This window comes from Pyxicephalus adspersus, chromosome Z (assembly GCF_032062135.1).
Source record: "Pyxicephalus adspersus chromosome Z, UCB_Pads_2.0, whole genome shotgun sequence".
Classification (NCBI taxonomy): Eukaryota; Metazoa; Chordata; class Amphibia; order Anura; family Pyxicephalidae; genus Pyxicephalus; species Pyxicephalus adspersus.
The window spans coordinates 3,003,772-3,024,548 of NC_092871.1; the positions used below are offsets into that span (position 1 = coordinate 3,003,772).

A 20,777-nucleotide genomic window follows, 5' to 3' on the forward strand; every position below is an offset into this window, starting at 1 on the left:
CATGAGAAATGTGCTCAAACGGGGGTGGATATATGGGAGTGCAAAGTGTGCTGCTGCACAATGATCCTGGACCCTCCTTAGCCACAAGTCAGTTAGACAGGAGGACCCATTGTTGACTATGTCCCCCCCGTGCTTAAACATACAAGTATTTACACTTTTATATTTTATATGTAAATGTGTCCTAAGAGAAAATCACAAAACAGCTGCATTCAAAGCATATATAAAGCCAGTTGAAACCTAATTTTTGAGCATTGCAGCTCAATATCACCTCCTCGCCCTCACTGATTGGACAGTTAAGGTGCAGCCTCATGCTAAGGATCTCTTCATTGGTCCTTTCCTGTGTCACTAGCAAGCTTCTAGTGAAGGTCTGGCCATTGATAGTCAGATCTCTTTCTGTGATTATTGGGCTGGAGTCATTTTCGCCCATTCTGAAATTGTTCATTATTATGTCCTTAAAGCACAACTCTGATCACAAATAACAATATAAAATCTATATAGCCTGTTGATACAATTACAACATCAGCTGCAATATTCACCTGCAGTTCATAGATTGCACTCCCTTTTCCTTGCCTCTAGGTGGCCAGCATCATCAAACCTACTTCCTATGAGCCCTGGCTGTCTTGGATCACCCTATAGAGCCTGTGATTGGATAGTGAAGGGAGAAGCAGCAGAGTAATGAACTCATCTCTCTGTCACTTTGCTATTAGCATGCATTTGCCAATACACGCATTGTTCTTTCCTTTCCAGCCCTAGAATTTAGCAATGTCAAGGGGTTTCCACTTCTTCAAGGATTGATCTTGTTGACCCAAGAGTAAACTGGACTGATACAATTGTAGGGATCTTGAAGGGTAATAACTATGATCACTTCACATTAGTGTTTACCAACCAGGGTTCCTCCGGAGGTTGCTGGAGCAGTTTGCACCTCTCAGATCAGACTAAGTGACCCCAATGATTCTTTTTGGCTATCTGTAAGGGTGACATTCTTCCCATGTAAGAGGAATTCTTCCCACTGACCACCACACTAATGTATTGTGATCTGTGGATATAGGAATTATAGACAGAGTTCCCTGAAAGTTACTTAAAGGGTTCCCCAAGCTCAGGAAACACTGCTCCAGATGCACCTTCAGGGGTTCTAACTCTGCACCACTCATCCAAAAAGCAACAAAAATAGGCGCAGGCTTTGCATCCAGTTTTATATATTTGTATAACGCTCTTCATTGATCACCCCATAACCGCGGGCGATTTAATTCATGATCTTCGCTGTCACCTCGGCCGAGTTTATTTATATCCTCGGCTGATTCTATTGAGTGATGTCGGCGTTCAGCCCCCTTCAGATTGGAAATTTGGAGAAAAAAAAAGAAAATGGAAAAAAGGAAGTGGCTGCGTAGGCCGTTGTAAAAGCTCACGCATTCCAGCACACTCACCAGGAATTAACAACGCCGGGCACGCTCGGGGTGTTTGCAATCTGTTCAGCTATTGACAGTTTGGATTGTTCTGTGGCATTTAATCAGGAAGCCGGCGAAAATTAAAAGGAAGCCGCAGTTTTCTTGTCGAGTTCCGTAAGCTCCAACTGTGCTTTTGTTCCGCCCCCCTCTCCCTCCGCAGATTGCGCTGGACTGAAACAAACAAAATGTGAGCAGATTATTGGGCTGGAATCGCTTTCCGAGCCCGGCACAATGATGTCTCATTTTTATCATTATGGGGAATGAAAATGTTTATCATGAGGATGTTAGAAACTGATGGTGGCAAAGCAAGAGAACCTGTCATGTCATTACTGACTGCACTGCATATCTGTGACAGAAGGGGGCATGGAAGGTATCTTGGTACTAATGTCTCCGCTCCATTTTTTCATTTTTCTTGCAAGAATTTGCAAGAATGCTCTATTATTAGTTTGAATGATTTGTGTAACTCCTCCAGGTATTTATTACCTTTTACAGAGATCACAGTAACCCCTCCCTATTCCCAATTTCTCCATCCAATGTTCTCTCCACCATCTTTGTTCAGGCATCATCCAGGGTTGCCAGCTGGACTGATAAATCCCGGTGTCTGTGCAGTTCTTGCCCCTGCTGTCTCTCACCATGTGACCATGTTGCACTCTGATCATTGAATGGAAAAAGAGACTAAGGAAATGCTTCCTCCTGCCTGCAGCGGACTGATGACATCATCTTAGCCTGGGAAAATTTACTAAAGGATGTCTATAAGTGCCAGAATTTGACCTGATATCTGTCCCCACTTGGCAAGACTGGACTTAAATCTGACCTGTCATCACCTTTTCAGGCTCTGTATTGCATGGCTGGAGCAGCACAAGGAGCCAATGTGCTAAGAATGTGCATGCGTGCTAAGAATGTGCATGCTGGTGGAAGTTGAGAGCAGAGTGACAGAAAAATTATCGTATCAGCCTACTGCTTCTCTTTTTCCTGTCCAGTCACAAGCTGAGTCCGGGATGACCCAGTTTCTAGTATCGAGCTGCCCATTAGACTGAGGATGTGACGGGAAAAAGAGAATTGCATGAGAAATGTAATGCAGCTACAGGAGAGTTAAATCTTAGAGAACCGCCATGGCAATTCACACCACATGTCCTAGCTGCTTATTAGTTTTCCGATCCTTCCCATGTCTCATTTTTTGTTGTTTTATCGCCTTGCTTTGTGTTTCCTGTAGTAGTGTGGGAGTTTTGGCCCCCTTGTGACTGGGTATAAATAGTAGCGCAATATGCAGAGTGGCAATTGAACGTCGTGCGCAGAATCACCAGATCAACCTCTCCATTCCAGGATTAACCCATGCAGTGCTGGAGCGTATTAGGGAGTGGAGGAAAACCCGATGAGTCCCCTGTGAGCGGTGCCTTTAAATGTTAACCCTTCCCTGACCGCAGCCTGTAGATCAATGTTCTGGTTACCCATGCCAAGAAAATGCACAGCCGGTATAAAAGGTGCAGAAAAATTTATATTTGTGCAAGGATTCAATTTGGAATCAGATTCTTACAATCCCTTATATCAGTGTTTCCCAACCTGGGTTCCTCTAGGGGTTACTGGGGGTTCCTTGAGCAGTTTGTGCCTCTCAGGTCAGACTAAGTGATACCAATGAGCCGTAAAGGAGACAATCTTCCAAATGGCCACCAATGTGAGCCGTGGATATAGTTATCATAACCGGGGTTCCCTGAAGACCTCAAAGTTATTTCAAGGGTTGGTAAAAAGGTCAATAAACACTGCCCTATACAGTAGCGCAGTACAATAGAGCGGGAGCCAATCAGAAAAGCATGCTGATAGATGGCAACCATTAGTCTGCCGCTGCTCTTTCATCATACAGTCATCAGGTTTGGGTAGGAGAAAGGGCACCGATTCCTGATGTTGGTGGTGTCATCCACCTGGGTGTGTTGTTCTGCAGAAGAATTTCTTCTGCATTGGGGAGAATGTCATCCTTACAGATCATTGATGTAACTCGAAAGGCATAAACTGGAAACCAGGGATAAGCGAGTGAGTTTTTAAAACTCGATCTTGTGGCGAATTCGGCCGTTCTCGCTTACCAAAACTGTGGGTCAGAATGACCGGTGTAAATTTGCTGATCGAGCTCAAATTAAAAAAATAAAAATAAAGAGATTGCGAGCTGCGCTGATAAATGAATGCAGCACCGGCTGCATTCATTGATCAGCTCAGTATGCGATCCCTGGCACAAGAGGTTAAATGAGTTACAAGTTTCCCCATTCAAAACCTCTAGTGCGCTCTGGTTGGCTGAGGAAGCTGAGGCTTCAGCCTCAGTCAATCAGGGAGCACTAGAGGTTTTGAATGGGGAGACTTGTTCCCATTTACCCTCTGGTGTCGGGGATCGCCAACAGGATTCCCAGGGCTGCAAGAATGATTGCAGTCCTTAGAATCCACTGCGATCCCGGGGCACTAGAGGTTAATAAACCTCTAGTGCCCCGGGGATCCCAAACAGGAGGATTCCCAGGGAATCCTGTAAATCCCGTGTGAATCTTCCTGTTATAATTTCCTCGATCTTACGATTGTTTCACAAAATCAGTTCGCCGAAATTTCACAGAACTATTGGAAGTTTGAGGAAATTTTCGCAAGAATGCCAGAGGTATTCTCGCTTATCCCTACTGGACACACAATACAAATCCTCTGGCATGCTTGGACTGTTTGCATGGAGCTCAGCTTTAATCCATCATTCTAGAACTAGCACAGATTTGCCACTCAATGGATGTTTTTTTAATAAAGCTTCAGATTTACAAAGATTATTAAAGCAAAACTAAGCCCTGTTATGCTCACCTATCTGTGTTCTGTTGTAGGGGGTCTCCATCTTTCTTCTTCTTTTCCTTCTTGCAATCTTTGGCTGTCTGCATTAACTGTGCCGGAATGGTGTAACTCCTCTGTAGGTTCGCTGGAGTTCATTTATCCCATCCCATCCCATTGGCAGCTTTGACATCAGAAACCTGGAGCGTTCAAGCAGACAGACAGGGCATTGCCTGTTCCAAGACACTGCTATTATTATTAAATTATTATTATTAATAATATTATTATTATTATTATTATTATTATTATTATTAATAATAATATCAATAAACAGTATTTATTTAGCACCAACATATTACGCAGCGCTGTACATTAAATAGGGGTTGTAAATACCAGACAGACACAGACAGTGACACAAGAGGAGGAGAGGACCATGCCCAAAAGAGCTTACAATCTAGTAGGAGGGGGATATGGAATGGTGGGAAGTAGTGAGGGTTTAGGAGACAGAAGAATATGGGTAGGTGGGGGTGAAGTGTTGGGTTTTAAATGAGCAGAAAGTAGGAGCAAGCCATATAGGATGAGCAAGACCATTCCAGAGAGTTGGGGCAGCTCTAGAAAAGTCTTGGAGCCATGCGTGTGATGAGGATATGAGTGAGGAAGTCGTTAGTAGGTCATTGGAGGAGCGAAGTTAGAAGGTATTTTCTGTCAGGCCATCTTCTTCTACTTTCTTGCAATCTTTAGCCTTTTGACTGTTCGGGGTCATAATAGTCATAATATTGTCACACTGGTGCGCGGGACTGCCAGCCATTGTAAGGGAAGCCGGGATGTTCCGGGTATTCTGTGCAGGGATTTTGACAATTGAAGGAAGCGATCAGGCAGGTGGGAATGCTTACTGCAGAAGGGTCATTTGTCTCTTTTAGCAGTGAAGCCCAGCCTAATCCCAAATTTTGAAAGCTGAACTTCATTTCCACTTTAAGTTTTCTTGCAATAATTTTCATTGAATTTCCTTAACATTGCAATCACCGGCAAAGTTTTACTTTCCATTCAGACCAAACATTTTACCCATCGCTGATCCGGAGTCAGGAGAAACGTGGGGTGCTAATTTAAAGATAAAATTCAACAGATATTTTAATTATGTTTTTGTAGAAATTGTAGAAAAATTATTCTCGCTGCTCTCACACGACTTCGTCCCTGCATTTCTTAAAATGAGTTTATTATTTTGTAGCAAGAAAAAAAAAACAAGGATCCCTTCGCTGTGGCCCTCACCAGGCAGCTCGTTAGACGTTTCATCACTTAATCACTTTTTAATATATTTTCTGGTAATCTATTTCCTTGCTTACTAACAGCAGGAGCCGGTCTGGGCCTGAAAATGAGATTAACTTCTCCAAAAGTGCATTTCATTTATTAGCCTAACCTGCTTTAAGGAAGAGTTAATGGGATTAGGCCGACTCACCGGGCTAGGGAAGGAAACTTTGCTTTCTGCTCTCTTGTTGGTAGAGATGGGATTTAATTCTCTGATGGCTCTGCTGTGTTTGGCTTCAAAATGCAAAAGCCAGCAAGGTGGGGTGACCTGGAATAGGTTCTGGGTTTGGATGGGATAGGCACAGCTTGTTTATATTTCCACCTAAAGTCCAAAACTGATCTTTGTGGGTTTGGTTTTCTCTGACCCCACTGGGAAGATGTTACTTTTTTTTCAAAAGTGAATTTCGATTTTACATTGCGATTGGAACTATTGTTCTCATCCTAATTCTGACAGCTGCAAAATGTTCCACCCGTTCCATCCTAGTGACAATGGTCACCTGGTCTTTGTAAACCCTGACAATGAACTTTGCATTTGTTGCTCCTATTTATCTTTCCATCATTCTTTTTCTTCATATCTTCTGTCCTCCACAGGTACAGCTCCATCTTTTATCTCCCTTACTATCCAACATATCTCCAAATATTTAGTTTGCTGTTCAGTTAACCTCCTGGGGCTGAGTAGGCTTCTGATGCTCCACATAGACCAAAGAAAATATAGTTACACATTACTCGGTATTATTCATAGATATATAGTGATGGAAAACCAATTTATTTCCAAGTTGGTTCAAGAGCATGTAAAAACCCTCACAAGAAAAACTTCTCCTTTTCTTTTCCTTTTCCATTTAACTTATTTTTCTTTACATTTCTTTCCCTTTCCTTTCCTTTCTTTTCCTTTCCATTTTTAAGGATGTATATGTCAAATGACTGATCACAATAGTCCCGACATTTTCTGTACTTCCTGCCCGTTGATCACCGGCATTGCAAGCCGTGTTAGCAGTCATGCTCAGTTCACCACCTTTCCTATGTTATGGAATCCTAACACGCTTCTTGCTCCAAGGTGACAATGATTCTTCTCCTTGGTTGGAGAGCGTTGTCAGTCTAAGAGAGGAACTTTTTTCCTGTTGAATCAAAAAGTTAAAATTCATTTTTTAAAAAAGCAATAAAAAGAAAGCAACTAGCTTGTAGCCACTTTTGCACTTGAGGTTTAGACCACTGTAACATTTTATATTTGTATTCTCAGACTGGGTCTCAATAATATTTATTGTAACAATATGAAAAACTTTTCTTAAACATATATATATATTTAGTTCTAACAATATATTTTTATGGTGTTAAATCTTGAACAAAATAATGAAACCGACTTTCTTTTTCTTTTCCAGGGGCAGAATGTGTTTGGACTTGATGTCATCGAAACTCCTGAAGGTGACAAGTGGCCACAGCTTATTGTCCAGCAGAGTTTGGATAGAGAGCAGAGGGATACTTATGTCATGAAGATTAAAGTGGAAGATGGGGGAAATCCACCCAGATCAAGCACTGCCATCTTACAAGTGACAGTCACTGATGTTAATGACAATCTGCCCGTCTTCAAAGACAAAGACATTGAAGTAAACATTCCAGAGGATGCCCCAGTGGGAACATCTGTCACACAGCTTCATGCAACGGATGCCGATTTGGGCTCCAATGCCAAAATTCATTTTTCTTTTGGCAACCAAATATCCAATCTTGCCAAACGGCATTTTGCTATCGATAACAACACTGGATTAATAACGGTAAAAGAGCCGCTGGACCGCGAGGAAGCGCATTATCACAAGCTAACCGTTTTGGCCAGCGATGGCAGTTCAACACCTTCAAGAGCCACAGTCACCATCAACATCACCGACATTAATGATAACATCCCATCAATTGATACAAGGTATATAATAAATCCTGTAAATGGCACTGTACAAATATCAGAGAAAGCTCCAATAAATACAAAAATAGCTTTGATTACCGTTACAGACAAGGATGCCGATCTTAATGGCAAAGTGACCTGTTTCACCGACCATGATGTCCCATTTAGGTTAAAGCCAGTGTTTGACAATCAGTTCTTGCTGGAGACCGCAGCTCCTTTGGATTTTGAGACAACAAGGGAATATGCCATCAAGATTGTTGCTTCTGATTCTGGAAAGCCACCATTAAACCAATCTGCAATGCTACTTATTAAGATAAAGGATGAAAATGACAATCCTCCAATTTTTACGCTCCCTGTGATCGGTCTGTCTTTTGTTGAAAACAACCCTCCAGGAACTGAGCTTACCAAGATAAGTGCTACTGATGCCGATAGCGGCCGGAACGCAGAGCTGAGTTACATGTTGGCTCCCAATGCTCCATCTATCTTTAACCTTGACAGAAGGACAGGGATTCTTACAGCAGTCAGGAAGCTAGATAGGGAAAAACAAGACCGATATACATTTACCGTCATCGCCAAGGATAATGGAGTACCGTCCTTACAGACTAACACCACGGTGACCTTATCAGTACTTGACCAAAACGATAACAGCCCATCATTCACCCATAACGAATACAACTTCTATGTTCCAGAGAATCTGCCCACTTATGGAACAGTTGGTCTTATCACGGTAACAGATGAAGATATGGGGGAGAATGCTGAGTTTACGTTGTCACTTGTCAATGCCAGGGATAACTTTATAATCGACCCCCACACGGGTGTCATCAAACCAAACATTACGTTCGACAGGGAGCAGCAAGGTTCGTACACTTTTCAAGTGAAAGCAGTCGACAGGGGTACTCCACAAAAATCCTCAACAGTCAAAGTGACCATATTTGTGGAGGACGTCAATGATAATAAACCAGTGTTCGTCATGCCATCCACCAACTATTCATATGAGTTAGTGCCAACGTCAGCCAATCCTGGATCTTTGGTTACTCGGGTTTTTGCTGTTGATAATGACACTGGGGTGAATGCTGATCTACGTTATAGTATAGTTGGTGGGAACCCAAGGGGTTTGTTTACAATCGATGAAAGGAGTGGCAACATCAGCTTGAAAGAGAAAATTCTTGCCATTGACCATGGCTTACACCGGCTTGTTATTAAAGTCAATGATTCAGGAAAACCAGAACCTTTTCATGCCATAGCTTTGGTTCACCTATTTGTCAATGAAACAGTTACCAATGGATCTTACGTGCAAGAGCTTGTGCGGAGAAACATGGAAACGCCAGTAGGGCAGACTTTCGGGGAAGGAGATATAACGCCACAAACCAATGACTATGTCAAGATCATCATTGCCATCATTGCAGGCACGATGACAGTAATCCTGGTCATTTTTGTCACTGCTTTGGTTCGCTGCCGCCAAACCCCAAGGCACAAAGTGGTCCAGAAAAACAAACAAACTGGTGAATGGGTCTCCCCGAACCAAGAAAACCGTCAGATCAAGAAAAAGAAGAAGAAGAAGAAGCGCTCTCCAAAAAACCTTCTCCTAAATTTTGTTACCATAGAAGAGACTAAAACAGAGGATCCTGCCCATGAACACATCAATGGCACCTTGGACATCCCGGTGGAGTTAGAAGAACAGACTATGGGAAAATACAATTGGGGCACCACTCCAACCACCTTCAAGCCAGATAGCCCAGATTTGGCCAAGCACTACAAATCTGCTTCTCCGCAGCCAACCTTCCAGATTAAGCCCGAGACTCCGGTTCCTCCGAAAAAACACCATGTCATCCAGGAGCTGCCTCTTGACAACACATTTGTGGTGGGTTGTGACTCGTTATCTAAGTGCTCCTCCAGTAGCTCGGATCCGTACAGTGTCTCGGAATGCAGCTGTCAAGGAGGCTTTAAAGCTCCCGGACCAATCCACACACGACAGGTAAACTGAAATGCATTATTGCCTTCATTTGATTGATTGATTTGATTCAGATTCTGTTCTTTGGTTTGATTTTTCCAGTCGGATTTTAATGTCAAATACACTCAAAACGTATATTTAATTTTCTTTGTGGTTGCTGGGGAATTAAATCATATCCTGTCTTCTAAAATACTGTATGGAATGCATACATTTCTCATACATTTCTCATGGAGTATACATTTCTCAATGATAATAACCAGCAATGGTTGATGTAGCCATCAATGGGACTTGGACCCTCCCATGCTAAATTGATTTGGGGCCCTGTTGGCAGAGGAAGGTCTGGGGCCCTTGTGCGACATATTTTGCCCCTTCCCCATGTCCTCTCTAAATTTTCACTTAGGTCCATATCCCTATATGCAACAAGGAAGAGTGACACCATTTTTGCCCCCTAGGTGAACAAACCCCAATTTAATAATTTGGATTTATCAACCAAAGCTGAATTGAAATATTTATTTTGAGTGGTCTTTATGCTTATGCTGCATTTTCTGGTTGCTGATGAAGATTAAGAATTATTTTTGTATCTGGTGCAGATTTGGAAAGGCCACCTACCACTGTAGTAATACAGGATCCATTCTATTATGTCCTATTTAGCCCCATTCTCTGGTCCAGGGGCATTACTGTGTCATGGGGCCACCAATTAAAATATATATAAGGGACCACCTGCCTCTCTAATCCCTAGCTCAAAGGCAATTCTTACCTATACTAAACATACATTATTGTATTTAACTCCATATGAATTACATTGATCTGTATAACCATCCTGACATTGCTCACCCCCTCTGCCTCTGGGCCCCATAGCAGCTGCATGGTTATAGCTTTGGCTAAATCCTTTCTGTGAAAATGTCTACAATTTTACTGAAATCTTTGAATTGTGTTTTGGTCTTTATTTATATTTTGCTTTAGCATTCTGGGGTTCCTCAGTAAAAAGAAATGACCAAAAGTGTTACTTGACCAAGGCATACAGATATAATGTTTGCTATTTGCTACTAAACTGAAAATTGGGATTTTCTTGGCTAAAGAATTTAGTTCTTGAGTTCCTCTGCCCTGCAGATGGCAGTGGAGCTCTCTGCCTTGTCTGTGCACAGGCTTATGGAGTTTGGAGAAACAATGGAAGTGCATTAGTGTTTTCCTTATTGTATGCATCTGAGTAAAGTAGTCTAGGTGCAAAGCAATATGGATGCAGGATCTGATAAGTGCTTCTTAATGGTAATTGAATGGCAGCCTTCCCCTGTATACTTCCACTCTGCTGTATTTCAAGGTCTTTCATGAAATAAGCAAGCTTTCCTTAGCAGAAGAATGAGTGCAAAGTTCACGCAGAAAGCCAACAAACTTCAATTCCCTCTGCAAAGGAGATTTATCAGAACTGCAGACCCAGATTTAGATTTGCAGATTTACAGGGACACAAAAGGGGCTTTTTTTATTGTTGATGTCACGTTGTTTGCTACTCTGTGGTTTAGGCTTTATTCTGTAAAGAATAAAATGTATTTCTAATTATATATTTGCTAACCTGCTGGATTTATGTTTCTTTGGCTTTAGGATTTCCAATGGTTTATTTTTTGCATACCTTCCAACTGTCCATGATTTGGGGGGATTGTCTCTCTTTCAGATCCAAGTCCCCTGTCCCTCTGTCCTCTCAGTGGTCCCTCTTTTTGGGTGGCTATACCTGTATATACCTCTTTAGTCTATGGGCTACACTCTGCCCAGGGGGTCATGTACGGTCATTTAGTTGGAATATATTCGGTTCATATTTTAGGCCGTGCATATTTCCATAATATATTTTACATTGAAACTAATAGAAAAGCATCAAAGCACTTCTCCAAGCACGGGCTAATGCATCTGTCAATGTGCATAACGATGCAGCTAATGCATTATGTCATGCAACAATGATGCCTGTTGACATAAAAAAATAAAGTGCATTGCGATGTGCATTGAAAACACAAAACAAGACATACTAACAAGCTCCAACATGTATTTTGATGAGTTTTTATTGAATTCAATTCAGAGAAACCTCAAAGGGAAAATAAATAAGCGTGATGATGGACTTTGCTAGACAGAAGCTGTTGATATATTTATAATATAAAGTTGTTGCTACTTCTTTTACATTGTGGTAACTTTTGCTGCAGGGTTGCAACCTTTGATATGTGATCAGCCTGCAAAAGACCCATTGCATTGTCCTTGGATGGATTTATTAGATAGCGGGTCGGCTGTCTGTAGGGACAAATGTCTGTTTTGTGTCTTATTTATGGTCATGTTAGGCTCCTGGAAATGTTATGCAGATATTTTGTATATTAGACTAAAAGGAAGAAAATTATATATATATATATTTAGTGTAAGAGGATATGTAAGTGTACTTCCACGAGATATATAATATACCATCTCATGGTTACTTTGTATTATATTGTATTATGATGGTTCAGTAGAATACAATATTAGCAATAGCTTCAAATCAGCACCCTATGTGTTCCTATATATATAAATATATGAAAAAATGTTACCATGTTATTATTTTATGGCAACGTACACATCATAGCAGCACTGGGGTACTAGCTCCCATATTGGCTCAAAAAATAAGTCTTCAGTCTTTCTGCCTATTTCATGAATGCAAATTCACTGGTTCCATTTTTAAGAAAGTTGTCTTGACCTCAGACATTGACTGGGAAAGAAACCACACCTGGGTATATTCTTTCACTTATTTTAAGATTACCATAACTGATGCATGCTGTGTGAATTATAGCCTTACCCACCCCTGATGAAGCAAAATTTGTGAAACGCGTCAGGTCTGACTGGACTACACAGACCTACCAACTTATGATGAAGCATTATTGGATTCACTTGTCATCTATTAATACATTTTATACAGGCTGCTGTAAATCTTTGTACAATAAGTTATGTATGTTTGGAAGACCAATAAATGATTATTGATTTTGCCCATCCTTGCTACCAGACACATTCCTAATAAGTTTTTCCCTATATGTATTTGAATTTTAGGGGTTTGGGCTATAGATTCAGCGATCTATTTTATGGCCTATCCACCTCTAATACATTTTAAGCTTGCTCAGCAAAAAACATCTGACCTATTGATGACTAGGCTTTGGCTCCATCTCTTTAGCTCCATACTTGAGGAAGGGGGATTATCTTTGACATTGGGGCTCACACTACAAATACTCAGCATGATCCAGCTTTGCCCCCCATGCCTGCACTTTAATAGTGGACGGGACTGAGAATAAACTTGCAGCGTGCCACAGACTATTTTAATGAAATGTTTCTCCTGCACAAGATTTTCTGCTAATAATTGAACTCTTTAGGCCTGATTTATTAATGTTTTCCAAGGTTAGAGAAGACACACTTTCATCAGTGAAGCTGGATGATCCAGCAAACCTGGAATAGCTAGCAAATAGCAAAGACCCCCAAACAGACCCCCAACAAACTACAATGCATTCATCAGTAATTCTATATATAGCTGTGCATTAAGGATCCATAGTAAAATAATGAGCAAAAGCACCACAATGCACAACAACACATCAAGCAATATGCATCGGTGCAATGCCTGAAAAGTATGAATGAACCTTAGGCGCTTCATTACTCTTTGCACATAGGCTTCAAGAGGTTGCTTGCAAAATAAATTATCTGCAAAGCAAATTGAGTAATTGCCAAAGGCCCTGATCTTCCCCAGGGATATGGAGCAATAAAACTGAATGCTGTCCATTTGTGGCACCTATTTAATTTTTGCCAAGGACCCCATTTACCCAAACCATCCCTGTTTGTAAATACCAGACATTACACAGTCTCTAAAACCCATTCAAAGAATAACTGAGTTCTTTTCATCCGCTAGCAAAGTCAGCTTTCTGTTGGGATTGGGTCTAGATAACTTATTTCTTGATAGCCAAGGAAAGTTTGGAATATTGGGATGCAAATGGATTTGCCAGAGGCGTCCAGAAAAAAAACATTAAGACGAACCTCGCCGTTTTGCCTCGGAGGCTTTAATTACAGTTGTGTTTGTTAAAAATTTCATAGAGAGAAATCAATAAATCCTAAAGGTAACCTGCATCTGTCAGCAAAACGAGAGTCCCCTCTGGTAATAACCCAACCCGAGTGAGAATAGAGAAGTGAACATGCAGAGATACCATCGTGCAATACGAAGGTTTATACCGCACTGCTGATATACATGGTAACCGCATTACAAGCAGATCAGCATAACATATGGATAGAATTACCGGACATTGCTCAACGTATAGAAGTCAATTTCTAGCTAGAGAAAAAAATGTTGATTCTGCAAAATAGTTGGTTTGTGAAAACCTTCAGAATATTATCAGTCTCTGTGCAGAGGAGCTGATACTCTAATGTCCCCCCACAGTCACACACTGTTGTTATACATTTATATAGCTCTGACATATACCGCAGAGCTGTACAGAAGAGTGAGCCATTCCTATCAGTCTCTGTACAGAGGAGCTGACACTCTAATGTCCCCCCATAGTCACACACTATCATTATACGATTATAAAGCTCTGACACTGAGTGGAGATTTCTTTCATGTTTCTGTATCAGATCTATAGAAAACACTCGTGTTGTACAGTTGTTTTTTAAGGCAACCGATATTTATCCTCCTTTGTAGATGAAATTCATTGCTTTTTAAATTACACAGCCTGAAAGGCTTCCCTCAAACAACAGTGTGCACTCTGCACATCTATCATTTTTATAGTCTAAGGTATTGAGTAATTGGCTGTTGGAGGTAAAACCTGTATTCCTCAATATAAGTTTAATTTCTTTTATCCGTACAGAAAAGCTCACATTTTGTGGCTTCGGTCGTTAGCGTTCGCACGGCTATTGGAGCAAATCAGCCAATTAGGATGCAGAATCACAGAAGTGTAGAACAAGCTGCATTGTTGCATTAAAGTTAGGATGTCATCGATGAGAAGTTATTAGTGCAAAGCAAACAGTTTTGTCAACTTTTCAAGTTTCATGCATTGGATGGTGGATTGGTTGGTTGGGAGTCCTTGTGTTTGCTTCTTATAGAAATCACAGCCAGTTATTGCAAATTTAATTTTGGTTACATCATCAGACTTTATAAGTGAGCTGCTGCATGTTGAAGGATTCTTTTCTTGGTAAGAAAACAATAACTTGCCATAACTGGTGATAATAACCATTTACTTTTAATGGTAACTCCTCCTCACCCACTCTCCTCCCTGTTGGTGTTCCCCAAGGGTCAGTCCTTGGACCGGTCCTCTTTTCTCTGTACACCTCCTCTCTCGGTAGTCTCATATCCTCCTTTGGCTTACATCTCTATGCTGATGACACTCAGATCTATCTGTCCACCCCTGACCTGTCTCCCTCAGTCCTGGATAAGGTCTCATGCTGCCTGTCGGCCATCTCATCATGGATGTCTGACCGATTCCTGAAACTCAACCTGGATAAAGGGGAACTCCTCATCATCCCTCCCTCAAATTCCAAATCCCCCCCTGATATATATCTAACTGTTAACAACACTGTTATTCGGCCCTCTCCTCAGGCACGTTGTCTTGGTGTCACCTTTGACTCGGCCCTCTCATTTACCCCCCATATTTAGAACATTTCCAGGTCCTGTCACTTTCACCTACGCAACATCTCCAAAATCCGCCCCTACCTGTCCCCTGAGACCACCAAACTCCTTGTACATGCTCTTATCATCTCCTCTCTTGACTACTGTAACCTCCTCCTCTCTGGTATTCCACTAACCCGACTCTCTCCTCTACAATCTATTATGAATGCTGCAGCCAGACTCATCCATCCTTCCCTCCGCTCCTCTTCCGCTACATCTCTTTGTAGTTCTCTCCATTGGCTTCCTTTTCACCTTAGAATCAAATTTAAGCTCCTGTGCTTTGCCTTCAAATCCCTACACAGTTATTGTCCCACTTACATTTCTGACCTGGTTAAAAAATACTCCCCTTGCCGCTCCCTCCGCTCCTCCAATGATCTACTAATGACTTCCTCACTCATAACCTCATCACACGCACAGATACAAGACTTCTCTAGAGCTGCTCCAACTCTCTGGAATGGTTTTCCTTGTCCTATTCCGCTTGCTCCTACTTTCTGCTCATTTAAAAGAGCGCTCAAAACCCATTTTTTCAAACTTGGCTACCCGGCTTCTTCTGTCTTTTGAAACCATCACTACTTCCCACACTACATATCTCCCATCCTATTGTGTGTAAATTCCCCCACCTACTAGATTGTAAGCTCTTCAGGGCAGCGTCCGCTCCTCCTGTGTCACTGTCTGTATCTGTCTGTCATTTGCAACCCCTATTTAATGTACAGGGCTGCGTAATATGTTGGCGCTATATAAATCCTGTTTCATAATAATAATAGTTTACTATATTTTTCCATCAGAATTTCATATCTGATTGTCCAGCTGCAGTCACATTCCATTCCACATTTTATAAATCATGCTGTTCATATCAGTCTTTGTACAGAGGAGCTTACACTCTACTGGAATTCAGGATTTTCTTAAATAGTTGGGAAACAGGGGGAGATGTGAAAGCAGAGGATCCAGCAAGATGGTTTCCGGCTTATGTTACCCTGAGTGTGAAAATACTAAAGCAATGGCAGATCACAGTGCAGGACAAATAAAATCCTCTAGAAACATTCTGGGGAGGCAGAATTTGTCTTCATTCTTTGATGGGTCATTAAGGGATTGGCCAAGTCCAGTTTTGAGGGAGGCGATAAATTGTTATGGAAAGGATTCCCATGAAGTTTAAGGATTAGCTCGCCTTTCACTTTAGAATTTATCAGCACCGACCATCAAGAGACTCTGTGTATGGTGAGACCGGAATGTAGAGAAGCAGAAGACACCATGCAGCACTTTCTGCTCCAAGTCCCCTTCAATATAGAAGAAAAAGGTGGGGAGGGCTCTAGGTGTTCCCTGTCTCAGTCGTAGAAGTTATGCAGAGGGGGTATATGGAGCATTCCAGACCCACCAGGATTTTGATAAACTTTTTATAGTTTGTGCAATGGTCGGATATTACACTTGGAATGATCAGTGTCAGGTTTGCATACGGAGCAAAATCCCCCTGTCAAGGTAATAAATGATATTCTGACTGCAGTGGGGATAATTTGGGATTTAGAGAGGGGGGGGAGGTCAGAGGGGGGCTGGATGAGGGCGTGGAGGAACATCAGGTGAGACCAGAAGGCAAATTTCACATTATTTGGTCATGGTTTGGTCTATTTTGCTGCAATTTGTAGATTTTTTACATTTGATTTTCAATGTTTTCCTTAACAACACAGAGCTTAAATCCCACCAAGCATTGTCAGCCCTCTACCTATCCTTCATCACAAATATACAGCAAAGCAGTTCTGCTATCTCGACCCCCAAGAGCTTATGTAAAGGGGAAAGTAGTACAGGGGATGTGCCCAGGCCAATATAAAATGACCTCCTTGCACATCCAAAATCTTAGTGATGATGGCACAGAAAGTATGTGGAGCTGTTACAGTAGCAAAAAAATTATGTCAGGATATACTCCACAGAAACAATTGGTCCTGGACCTGCGGATGAATTTGAACCTAATGCAGTAATATAAAAAAGAAACCACTTCACCAATGTTCTCTGCATGTCTTTGCTTCCCATATAAGCAGCAACAAATCTTCTTTTCCTACGACACAATCTGCTATAATAAATGCCAATACACTGCTCAGCCCCGGAGCCGTCAGCACACAGAGACTTGATATTTTACTATACTGCAGTGTCCCCAGTATATTAATCAGGCACAAAGTGTCCCGTATTCATGGTGTTGTAAATTAGTTCCACAATGTTAAGCATCATCAGTTGATGTATTTGAGGATTAGGAATTTTTTTTTTTCATATGGCTATAAAGTGATGAAAATATATTACAGCCAGTCCGAGTCATCTGTTTACATTCTGCTAATTTAATTGAACCATGTGAGACATTGTATCAGTGCCAGGAAATGAATATATATTATATCCTGCAGGGACGAAATTAAAGAAACAGAGATGCAACAAAGAGAGCCCATGAGGCATTTTAAAGTGACTCTGTCACAAAAATTTAACTTCCAATAACAGATGAACTTGTAAAGCGAAGAGTAAATACATAACGGGCTCGCTGCACCTTGTCGACTCTTCTACATCTTATATTCTGCAGGGTAGACACTTTATAGGTACATTAATTCTGTACAATCGAAGCTTGTTGCAGCTCTGTAAAAAAGAAAATCAATATTGTCCTTCGTTTGATTATCCTTTGGCCATTTAGAGCATTTTTCTCATGATAGGGAGCCAATTTGGATGAGCAATTCACATGAACTCACTGATAATTTTATAAATATATAACACGGGCGCTGAAATCACAGCTCCTCATTCCTTAGGCTCATTCTCCACATGCTTTGTGCCCCAAATGTGGACCATGTCGGAACACATTATGCTGCATTAGGAAGACTTTGCTGCAGTGCATTCAATGTATTGTCTATGGATGCATTGTGTTACTTGTATGTGCTTCCATGCCAATGAAGCAAAGCAACCTCAAAGAATCCATAGATAGTGATGAACTACTTCCGTAAAACTTCTTTTGCGCTTTGATGGTCTTCAGACATGGTGAAGTAGCTAAAAAGCAATGCAGATTGGACTGCTTCACTGGTGTGTCTCGTAATCGGGGCGGTTTATATAGAACCCCCCTCCATGAGATGAATCTGTGTTGAGTCCATTCAGTGTTACTACCAAGGTATTGACAAAGCAACAAGTATCCAGATCCAGTAAATTGTAGGGGTCCTTTTAGGTTCAGGATTGATAGGCTTGTAAGGATTTTGTTGACAAAAGTTGACAAAAATAGAACCATTATGGAGGCAGGGTGTTAAGCCGTAATGTAAGCTGTGGTACCACAAGCTGGGTTTTGTGACTTAAAGCCACCCCAGCCCAGTTCTAGTGTTCTGATGCCATTTAGGTCTCAATATGAAGGCTCGTATGACCCTATAGAAATCTTCTGCACATCACAAGGATAAAATTCCTGCACAAAACCAAAGAATTGATCAACAAAGGACTTGCCCTTTCCAACCAACCAACAGACTGGGACTTCCATAGTTTGTTTTCCTAATGCCCGTGGTTGGTTCAGTAACAACAAGGGTCCTTCATTGTGTTGCAATGACGTGTGAATTGCTGCTCCATCCAAGAGCACTGTGGGCCCAACGATTCTCCCAGTAAACCTGTAAAAGAAAGCCAATAGATGTCCTTTAGACTTGTGTCCATAAATTTGAATTGAGGAGTTTGCAGAGGAGCTTTTTTCAATCTATGTAACTATGAGTTTGGATGCACAGTAGCAGTTTTTCCATGGTCAACAGCCAACTCTAGCCATCGTTCAAACCAGAAGACAACATCAGAAGGTGTGCTGGAATAGTAACAGAGATTTGGTGAATATTCAGGGCAAAAACAATCGAACAAAAACAATCAACAAATTAGAGACTGTTGATCCAGGGAGCCTCTGATTACGGGATCAGGAAGGAATCCCTGTTTGAGCTAATTGAACTAGGGTTTTTTTTCCTTCTTCTGGATCAGCTATGTCTATAGGGTTTTAGCTTGGATATGTTTTTTTTACCTAGTGGTTTAACCTGATGGACTTTTTTCAACCTAACTGTTTAACTATGTTTAACAAGAGTTTACAGATTAAAAAATGTAGCACAAATGACCCCTGCAATAATGATGTCCAAGGTCTGCCTTTGACTGTAGTTATTGTACCCCAAGAGAGAAAGAGTCTGATACCTGTCCATACTTTCTTTATACTGCATGGTATACCTTTCCACACATGTATAACATAAAAAAAAATCCATCTTGTGATTTTTGGAGAATTTTATTGACCACTGTGTTTTTGATTTTTTTACCATCTTTCCGTGTTTCATTATTCTATTGATTTCCTGATAAATTTTAAACAATGTATCACAAACCTAGGACCTTGGATGTGTCATCTGGTATTATCACCCCATAAAACGTATTATAACGGCCTTTAAGATCATAATTGATGGGAACTTGTAACTCAAAATTTGATTATAGCCTTCTATTTAAATAATACAAACCCACATCTGTTCCGTTAGATCTCTCAACACACTGTAAGTGAATAGTTTGTTCAAGTTTTATTATACCTTTTTCATTTTTTTTTCTTAATTCAATCTGTAGATTTACATGCATAATGTTTGCACTAATGCTCCCTAATTACATTCTGTTTCAGTTTAGGTTTTAATTTTGAAACAGTATAGTTTGGCAGAACTAGTGTTTAGTGTAATTATAGGCAGGTAGAACATTCTATTCTTTTTAATTAATAATTATCTCCGAGCTTTAGATAGCAAGGAGATTTATATTTTCCTATTTACAATTTTTTATGAAAGTAATACAAACTCCAGATTTTTTTTTTTCTTTTTAATAAAACAAATCTTCTGGGTTTTTTAAAGCTATGGATGGAACGACTGATAAATCTACCGAAATCTACATTTTTCTGCACATAGGTGTACTAACATTTGGCATGCAAGGGTTGAAGAGAACAAAAAAGAGTTTTAAAGGATATATTTTATCCCTGTTCAGAATGTGTCCCAGAGCCAAGTGCCTTTTAGGTTCACCTCTTGATTGGATATTGGTTATGAAATGAAGTTGGCTGTGTTTAATATTTGTGCAGTGGCCATGGTGGGCTATTCATAAATTGGAATTGTTCTATACTGAGCTGTCGGGTCTTTTGATTGGTTCTTTTGACTTCAAAAATATGTAAAGCTGTTTATCCTTCTTTTTCCAATGTTTTATTCTGGAAATATATATTGCTCGTGCATGAAGGCTGGGCTACCCACAGATGTACCTGACAACCCTATGTTTCTGGTTCCTGGAAGCACAGATTGGATAATATTTAGCATGCATTTTATATGTGTTTTGCTTAATGCAGAAAAGGTTGATTGTATTTAGGTAAAGATTGTTCATACAAAACTGTATATGGCTGTGGAATGAATAATATACTTGAATATGGATGTCCTGTATCTGTGGGTAGCCTATCTTATCTAACTAACTTATTAAAAGTTGGGTTATATGCTAAGAGAGATGTGAATATGTATTATTCATCTTAAATCTGTCTCAAATTAGATGCTTTACTATGAGGTAACAAGTACAAAATGCATTTGTTAGCAAATGGACCCTGCTTTGTAATTATATATATCTCTATTTTCTGAGCTCCACTTCACCTTCATCTCTTACCTTTATTTCAGCCGCTTCGCTTTCATTGGATTCTTGACAATGCAGCGTCAGTTAATGTTGGACAGCCAACAGCGGTGTCCTGATCACTGTTTGCTGTCTTGGTGAGTTCTCCATATCCTAAAAACTCATGACGGACATTTTCCTACTCACCCA

The 20,777-nt window shown here is 40.7% G+C and overlaps 1 protein-coding gene across 2 annotated transcripts in view; it reads left to right on the forward strand.

Moving 5' to 3' along the window:
- Window positions 1-20,777, forward strand: part of LOC140344306 (protocadherin-11 X-linked-like) — a 748,248-nt gene that overhangs the window by 122,502 nt on the left and 604,969 nt on the right. The window contains exons 3-4 of one of the 2 annotated variants that reach the window (XM_072431380.1): window positions 6,905-9,391; window positions 20,636-20,725. In XM_072431380.1, coding sequence (XP_072287481.1) covers window positions 6,905-9,391; window positions 20,636-20,707 — 2,559 coding nt within the window. In that variant the 3' untranslated portion in view covers window positions 20,708-20,725. The remainder of the gene's footprint in view (window positions 1-6,904; window positions 9,392-20,635; window positions 20,726-20,777) is intronic. The other variant, XM_072431379.1, reaches the window with a different exon arrangement.